Raw genomic sequence first — 8,910 nt, forward strand, 5'->3', positions numbered from 1 at the left:
TTTCACTTTGTGCCTCACACAAAGCTATCATATAACTTGAAGACTTGAAATATATACCGCATCGCATGGGCCATATGGACTAGTTTTATTATACTTTAATTGTGTTTTTTGGCTGTTGAGAAGTTTGGGAGTATAAATCACCATGCACCTAATAAAAGCATACGCTTAAACTGATGCACAATATCTCTATTTGAGTTCCACGGAAGAAAGAAAGTCATATGGGTTTTGCAGAATTTTCATTTTTTGGCGATCTGTTTGAATAAAGATCATGTATTTGAGTGTATTAGAATGCTGAAACAGTGCACTGAATGTGTCAGCGAAATGCCCTTTTTTATAATGAAAGATAACACCTAAACACCTCACTGATAATGTTACACAGCAATGCACTATGCCATACAATGTGATGATATGGAGTGGCATTGAAGCTTGTGGGATGAAAGGTTCATTCAAGAGTCCATGGACCACTCCATGTGCCTTCAACCGGGCAAAAATAGCTCAAAAGTTTCCACTATCAGTGTTCTGTACCGATTTACTCTTAAGAGTGCAAATCACAGGTCCTACTGATCAGTTGAGTCTCATTCTCCCTGCTCTTCTCTATTGATTGTTCCTCTGCTCCAGCTTTGGACTTGTTTGCATCACACACTAGGTAGATGGCATTCTCCGGGCCGTTTTTGGCATCAGATGTACAGCAGATGTTGGATCTCCCGCAGAGGTGGCCCAACTGGTTGACTTCTTGTTTAAAGGTCTTGCTGAAGATATAGTAGATGAGCGGGTTGTATACAGTGGATGACTTGGCGAACAGACAAGGTAACATGCTGACCTCAGGAGGGATCGAGTCACCGGGCCGATAGAAGGACCACAGGCTGACGATGCCGTAAGGCGCCCAGCAGCCGACAAACCCAATGCTGATCAACACAGCGATCTGTAAAACAAAGAATAACACGTTCAGATCTGTTTTGGGGGCAGATGATGTTTGGTGTATGTTCTATACATATGTAAAACTAGAAATACGCAGCTTTTTGCTTCATGTTAGTTGATGGACTGGAGGCATGTGGATTACTTGTAGATTAATGTGTTGTTTTTATCAGCTGTTTGGACTCTTATTCTGACGGCACCCATTCACTGCATAGGATCCATTGGTGAGCAAGTGAAGTAATTTCTCCAAATCTGTTCCCATGAAGAAACAAATGTTGGCCTAACAATATTTTACTGTAAAATTACATGAAATACCCCATTAGATCATAGAGTAAGGGAACTTACTGTACACCAATTAACAGGATTTTACCATATCTTTCACCATTACATATATGATAATTTTTTACAGTGCAGGTTTGTTAGACATTAAGATTAGGAAGCAAGTTAGAGAAAAACATAATGACCATCAAAAACAATGTGGCCTATTTTGTGTCATGCAGTCTCTTTGTGAATACATTGACAATGCAAAATATGAATGCTGAATGCATCGCTGTCTTTAACCTTCAGATAATGTGAAGCTTCTATATATATATATATATATATATATATATATAATTTTGTGTGTTTTTTAGTTTGTTGAATATATCTGTTTTTTTTTGTTTTTTTTTCAGTTTTAGTTATTTTAGTACATCAACTTTAAATGAAAATGAGAAACGCTGCTTTGGCAACTAGCATTGGAAACACACGTAAATTCACACGTGTGCATTAAAACAGTGTCTCAGCAAATCATGTGACTAAATAATTTGCTCAGGTGATTGACCATTTCTTCCCAAAACTCCCTCAACTTCCATTTTTGCTTCTTTATTTGTGCCAGATTCCCTGGAAGTGAGAGTTGGATTCTCTTGATTCGGATTCTGCTCTTCTTTATTTGCAAATTGTTTTTTCAGTGTTCTGATGTTTTGCGTAATTTGCATAATTTAAATAACTGAAATGATTTAAGCAGCATTTTGTTTAAGGCAGTAAGTTTGAATGCATGCACTAAACCCTGGAAAACATCTTGTGCGAAACATCTTGTGTGTTCCACAAAACATCAAGGTTTTAAACATCAAGATTAAATATTTCATATGTAAATATGTTTTTTAATATTTAAATAAGTGTCAAATTGATGCCTGGCCACTGTGACCTAAACATAACTAGTAACTCGGATAATTGCATCTGCATCTGTCTTGCTGTTTTGTACACGTCTTGTATGAGTTATTGAGGATAAAGCCGTCAGCTAGAAAGCCTCTGATGCTCTTGAGTTTCAGATCACGTTCAGGTAAGCACATAATGTACAGATCTTATTTCATAATAGCAGTGTAGCTGGTGCGAACATTAACTCAAACAGACTCACCACCATGAGCCGCCGCTGCATCTTTATCATGTTGGGGATGTGGTTGCTGTCATCCATAGTCTTGTAGGTAATGTATAGTTTCAGAGCAATAGCAGAGTAGCACGAGATGATGATGATGGCTGGGAGGATGAGGTTCATGAAGAAGATGGTGATGACAAAAGACTGGCTCTGTTCCTTCATGTCTCTCCAGGCCAGAGTACAGGACAGGCCAAAGGGCTCCGGGCCATATTTTCCCCAGCCAATCAAAGGAAAAATAGCCCAGAGCAGCGCGTACAGCCATGTGGTCGCCACAAGGATCTTTGCGTTCCTTTTGCTGATTTTCTCTTCTATGGAAAAAATAAACAGACAGTTAAAGTTGAAATAAAGGGGATCTGAATGCATAAGCAGTTTTTATATGTTGCTATTTTATTTTTATTTTATATTTAGCATTTTTTTGTCTTCCTTTACGAATAAGTTAACATAGTCTAGTTTTGTATGACAATTTTCACCTCCTATCTTATTTATGAGCTGCTTTATGTATCGTGACTGCCTGCTGCTAGTGGCTGTCAAAATGTGCAATTTGCTTATGAAGTGCCATACTTTTGTGCTTGTTTCCAAAAATGGAGCAAATGAATGGAACCATGTGGGCTGACTGTGGCTTGAAAGTCCGAAACATGAATACTTACAAAAGTATAAAATAAAGTTAAAGCAGAAATAACTTAATAACGGTTTCATTTCATTTCATGTTTTAACAATAACTTTAATGCTCAAGCGTATATTTTTGATTTGATCACATTTGGTCAGATGATCCACAACGAATTATTTTATTTTAAAAGAACAGAATATTTGTCTTTCCTTGTTATTTTATTTTGTTTATTTATTTTTTTATTTCTATTGATAGATACTTTAGATAATTTTATTGTAGAGATATTTATCTTTGTAGTGGAGTAATTTCAAAACCCTAAAACTTCCTTTGTAGCACATTGTAGGTGTGCTTTTCCCAGAAAACTGGGGAATGTGTGCTTTTCCAGATTACAGATGCACAAATAAGCGAATCTGACATCTGGCACTAAATGCAAACATGAATAATAGATTGTTTCATTTTATGAAAACATGAGTAGTGCTTGCTCATGCAAAATTAGCCACTGTGATGCGACTGTGAAGTGTTCCGGTTGGTTGTTAGGCAATGCTAGATTGTTGTTAGGGCATTCCATGTGATTGGCAGTGGGTTGCTGGATGTTTTCTAGGGTTTTCTGGGTGGTTGTTTAATTTAACGGGCCTACTTAATGAGTTATTCTGGGTTGGTATCTCTTCCAGCTCTTTATTAGCATTTGTCTAGCAATAAGAACAAACAAGAAATCTATTTGTTTCTCTCCACAGCAGTTATTCCCATGCCAAGTTTCATTTCAATAATTCAGTGTTTGTCTCCCAGCATGAGACATCCAAAAAACTCTATTAAGTTAGCTTTACTGAACTGTCATGTTGAGTTTGTGTGTAAATGACAGCTATCTGCTGTAACAGAGCTCCCTAGCAGCTCTCAGTGAGAACATGACCTCTTACAGAGCTGAAACCAGATCACTCCCTCTGTCAAACCATTACCGAAACCTTGCTTTGTTATGTTATAGTGGAATTAATCAGAAATGATTGGCTGTATTACATACATTTAATAAATTGATAATGTTCTGTTTGGGGTCTCAGCGATACCAATTCCATTTAAAAAGTATGGTCAAATGAATATTCTGTGTTTAGTACAAGTTTAGCTCAATCAACAGCATTTGTGGCATAATATTGATTACCACAAAACTGATTACGATTAGAGCAGAAATGTGAAGCTCATCGTTTTATAAAAGCACCTGACTTAATTTTTCAGTTAAAATTGTGTATTATTTGAGGTGCAAAGCTGTTAAAATCATCCTTTTTACAGTTGTTTTAAGGTTTTTAGGTTAGTTTTTTATTTTTGTAGCTGATAACATGCATCAGACAAACGTCTGTACCTCTGAAATGTTCACCATTGTCATTCTCAACAGAACTTTGACATGGTAAGAAAAGATAATTGAACTCTCAGTAGCTCTGAGGTTGTACCAATCATTAGAAATCTAGGCAGGAGTCTGAATAAAAATAGGTCCATAGATAGAGCCCAGGTGAACTCACTGGGTGACTGGAGCGATAAAGACACAATGAATCGAACAATAGCCATAATTGTCAGGGTCATCATGCTAGCTGCTCCAAAGAAAAATCCCATCAGGCCGTAGTACACACAGGTGACGTCTCCTCCTATCCAATGGTGGTTCCAAGCTGAGGCTACAGCCAGTGGGTACATGGTGACGGCTGCTCCCAGATCTGTCACAGCAAGATTTACACTCAAATACTCAGGGGGCTTCATGTGGTTTGACCGCTTGTATGCCATCACAAGAACCATCAAATTCCCCACAATGGAAAGAATTGCTGCATGTGAAAGACAAAAAGAAGAAATACATACCCAGATGAAAAACGCAATTCCGTAATGTACTTAAAGAGCTCTATTTTCACGCACTAATTTTTTACTTATTTATATAGTAAAAATTATTCTCTAGTACCTCTTAAGAAAAACATAAGATCATCCAAGTGTACTCAACTGTGCTATTTTGAGACAACATGAATATGAACTAAAATGTGCTTTTAACATACTATCTCTGTATTTTAAAAATGTATTTAGTTACCACTTGTAGTACACTTAAACCCTTCTTTCATACACTAGTACAGGTAAATGTACTACAAGTGGAAGGTGGTAATAAAAAAAATGCTTATTACTGACCCTACACTTTTGAAAGATAATGCATGTGCACATTGTAGCTATTAACCATCCCGCTTTGTATAACACTAATTATATCGGTAATTCTCGATTCTGATTGGTCAGCTGCTGCACTATATGCTCAAATATTTTGTCAAGCATTCCAGCTTGCAGAGGCGGACAGTTGTGAAGTACTTTTACTTTACTCAAGTAAATTTAAAACGTATCTGTAGTTTATCAGAGTGTTTTTCTTTGGAAAACTTTACTTCACTACATTCCAAAGCATAATGTCTTACTTTTTACTGCACTACATTTCATAAATAAAAGTTGTTGTTTGTTTTACCTTTAATACTTACGATCATTAAAAATTTAGTACTTTCTTGTACTCAAGTAAATCTTTTAATTACGTTTACTTGAGTAAAAGAACGAAAGTAATAGATTTCTAATGTAATTAAGTATTAAATGATATTTAATATGAAACGTAGTGCAGTAAAAAGTACAATATTATGCTTTGGAATGTTGTGAAGTAAAGTTTTCTAAAGAAAAACACTCTGATAAAGTACAGACACTTGAAAAGTACTTTTACAGCGGCGTAAAAATACTTCACTACTGTCCGCCTCTGCCAGCTTGTCTTGTCATGTATTATAATCGCTTTATTCTCACACATTAAAATAATTTAGATTTAATCCATGTATTACATTAAAATTTAATTTCCATTTATTTATTTTGACAGAAAATATATGACATACTGTGTTTTGATTTTGTGATAATGACTGGCTGACTATATCCATCTCTATCACTTACACATTCTTCCATATTTGCTGAGAAAATGCAAGATGCTGTATTATATCTATATATTAATTTTATTTGGATTTTTAATTGTTTTATATTAATGCATATTGTGCACTGCATTTATCTTATGCATTTGGCCGACACTTTTATCCAAAGTGAAATGCATTGCATTCAAGGTTAATTTTATCAGTCTATATCCCACATTCCTGGCATTGCTAGTCTCCTTTTAACCTACAGATCTTATTATATAGTGTTTTGTTCGGAGCAAATGTTCGGATCAAATCCCAAAGACAAATTCCTCCTGTAATCTTATGTAACCCCATCGTCAAACAGTCTCTTGTGTCCTTACTTTGTGTCTCAGCCTCACTTTTATCTCAGTAACCTGTGTCATCTTGCCTCCTCTATAACCTTCTTGTTTTGCCCTTCAGCCATGTGTAGTTACACAGAGCTGTCGAGATGCTTTATCACCAGTTTACACTGGTCCATTCATAACCAAACTGGCTTTTAGCAGTATATAATAACTGTGGACTTACATTTACTGTATGAATTTGGCAGGCGTTTTATCTAAAAGCAATTATATTGCATTCAAGACATACAGTATGCATATATTAATCACTTCATGCATTCAGGAATTGAACCCATGACCTTGGAGTTACTAGCGTCACACTACAGTTGAAGCTATAAGGACAACTTAGAACATGTTTTACACAACAATCAATGAAGGTCTAATGGGGTGAATGTCACATAACCACGGAACATGTTTCACATAGCCTAATGGAATTTTAATCTTAAATAATTGTAAAAAAATATTTTAGATTTATTTTTTTTGCATTGCATCCTCACTGATTCTTATTACTGTAATGTGATAAAAATCTAATTTTCATTTCTGACTACATTTAAAAAGATTAACTATTTGTCAATCATAGTAGTATTTTTATGCTTATTTAAATAAAAATAATAAATAAAAATCTATTACCGCATCATACAGTACTGACTGATGTTCTAATTTAAATGTAAAACCCACATCCTGTACAAACTCGTGAGAAATTTCCAATAAGTCCTAAGCAAGTTTTAGGTTGGTTTCAGTTCTAACCCCACATACTGTATGAGCTAACGTGCCTGAATGTTCCTAGCATTGTCAGGATTGATCTGTGCTGTGCCAGTGAAATCCTTTATTCTTCATCGTTGACTGATGGATATGTGGATTACATCTAATACAAGCCATCTGTAATCATACATTTGAAAGCATTACATGTGAGTCTATAGGATCTCCCTGCAGCAGAAAACAGATCTGCTCCAGATTTCTGCGTATATGTCCATTTACAACACGATTTTCTAATAGAAAATTGGACTCTGCATAGAATACTGAAAAAAGACTTGATATATACAGTCTGCTCTGGTGACCTGGAGGTCTCGGACGTTATGCTTCATCTTTGAGAAGAGAAAGTCAAGACTGGTTTTGCAAAGATGATAGAGACCCATCAGTCTCTTCATCCTTGGAGTAATGACATGGATGATTACTCTGTCCTCAGACAAACATCATTTTCACTTGCCTCTGACACAACTGCATTGTTCACAGTTAAACCTACTGATCAGTTCAATAAGCCTGGTCTCTGTACGATTACATATACTTATATTACTGTATCTCGAAATCCATGACACAACTTTTGAATTCTCTATATAAATACTAAATGAGTGACAAAGGATGGGAGAGAATGAAAGAAGTCATAGAAACATATTTTAATATCTTAGCACTAACAAAAAGCCAGTGACCAACCATTATTACCCAGAAAAAAGAAAGCTAATTGAACACACCATATATAGTGAGCATGTTGTCACAATGGAAACTGACATTAAGATATAAACAGTAAGACAACTTGACTCTGTCTATATAAATATTAAAAATAGTGAATGAAACAAATCATTGATTTCTATCAATTATTGGAGGAAAACAAATAGACTTCTTGTTCTTATCAACAAAGGATGGGAGAGAATGAGAGAATGCAAACTTTTTTACTCCAATCTATTGTTGCAAGTAAATTTCACATACAAAAATATCACGTGATTGTTGTTTTTTTGTTGGTTTGTTTGTTTACATGCATACCCAAAAAGGATGATTTTGGAGGTTTACACTGTAAAAAGTGGCAACCTGCTATTATTACCTTAAATAACTATTTCTACCTGATTTAACCCACAAAAATTGTTTTATTGGTGTAAATTAATAGCCCCGGTTTCTCCTAAATAAAAAGTACCAAACACTGCGTTTTCAGAATAACTACCCCTTTTGAGTCATTAGGTAAGAAGTTTAATTAATCCGTTTGGACACAGACTCACTATTACGCGCCAGAAACGGTAACCAAAAAAGTTGGAGATCCAGTAACGCAATCTTACCAATGAGCAGCAGGAACGCACCAACTCCATAATCCACAGCAGGTGATAGTTTAGAGGAATAAATATCCATGTGAACAAGTGAGATGTGTTCTTCAGCGGGACGAGATGTTAATTGCCAGAAAGAAACGCGCTCGACATGGATCGGTGCGATTTGGAGAAAGTTACAGGAAATATATGCGCTGCGAAATTCCACTGGAACAAGAAGCTATAGCTAGACGATCCGCACTGCTGTCCGGTGTCAGAAACATCTGATGTCCAACAGAGATCAAGAACGCGATTAAATGAAACCCCCACCTCAACAACATACCGAGAAAATGAAGCGATGCCGCTGTTTTTGCTCAATAACAGAAGAAATCGTCATGAGAGGTTACTGGGGCGCACTGAACGCCCTCAATCCAGCGTCTGATACTACATCTCTACAAGGGTCTTCATTAAAGTCCTCAAAAGGAGAAGGACCACACTTAAGTCCTGCGTTAGGATAGATAGATAGATAGATAGATAGATAGATAGATTTTTTTTTAGATAGATTAGAAATTTTATTAAATTAAAGAAAAAGATCAAATCAAATGGTTCATTTGTGTTAATATTTTTTGAGTGCAACTGTAAAATATTGCTGTGGTTTATTTACAATGTTTTATTTTAATTAAAATAAAACAATAATATATATATA

General features: G+C 35.6%; 1 protein-coding gene across 1 annotated transcript; it reads right to left on the bottom strand.

The window, feature by feature from the left end:
- Positions 1 to 532: 532 nt before the first annotated feature.
- opn8b (opsin 8, group member b) lies at positions 533 to 8,310 on the bottom strand. Its single transcript, XM_016474248.1, has 4 exons — positions 8,241 to 8,310; positions 4,439 to 4,732; positions 2,309 to 2,634; positions 533 to 922 (listed from the first exon to the last, which is right to left on the bottom strand). The coding sequence occupies exons 1-4, from the start codon at positions 8,308 to 8,310 to the stop codon at positions 536 to 538; spliced, it is 1,077 nt and encodes a 358-aa protein (XP_016329734.1). The 3' UTR covers positions 533 to 535.
- Positions 8,311 to 8,910: the final 600 nt, after the last annotated feature.

Source organism: Sinocyclocheilus anshuiensis, unplaced genomic scaffold, assembly GCF_001515605.1.
Source record: "Sinocyclocheilus anshuiensis isolate Anshui unplaced genomic scaffold, SAMN03320099.WGS_v1.1 scaffold1049, whole genome shotgun sequence".
Taxonomy (NCBI): Eukaryota; Metazoa; Chordata; class Actinopteri; order Cypriniformes; family Cyprinidae; genus Sinocyclocheilus; species Sinocyclocheilus anshuiensis.

Excerpts from the sequence above, each read along its gene's own strand:
- opn8b (XM_016474248.1), bottom strand. The coding sequence starts at position 8,310 with ATGGATATTTATTCCTCTAAACTATCACCTGCTGTGGATTATGGAGTT. Across the intron at positions 4,733-8,240 it reads TGCGTTCCTGCTGCTCATTG|CAATTCTTTCCATTGTGGGG; the intron begins GTAAGATTGCGT and ends TTTCACATGCAG. Across the intron at positions 2,635-4,438 it reads TTTATCGCTCCAGTCACCCA|AAGAGAAAATCAGCAAAAGG; the intron begins GTGAGTTCACCT and ends TTTTTTCCATAG.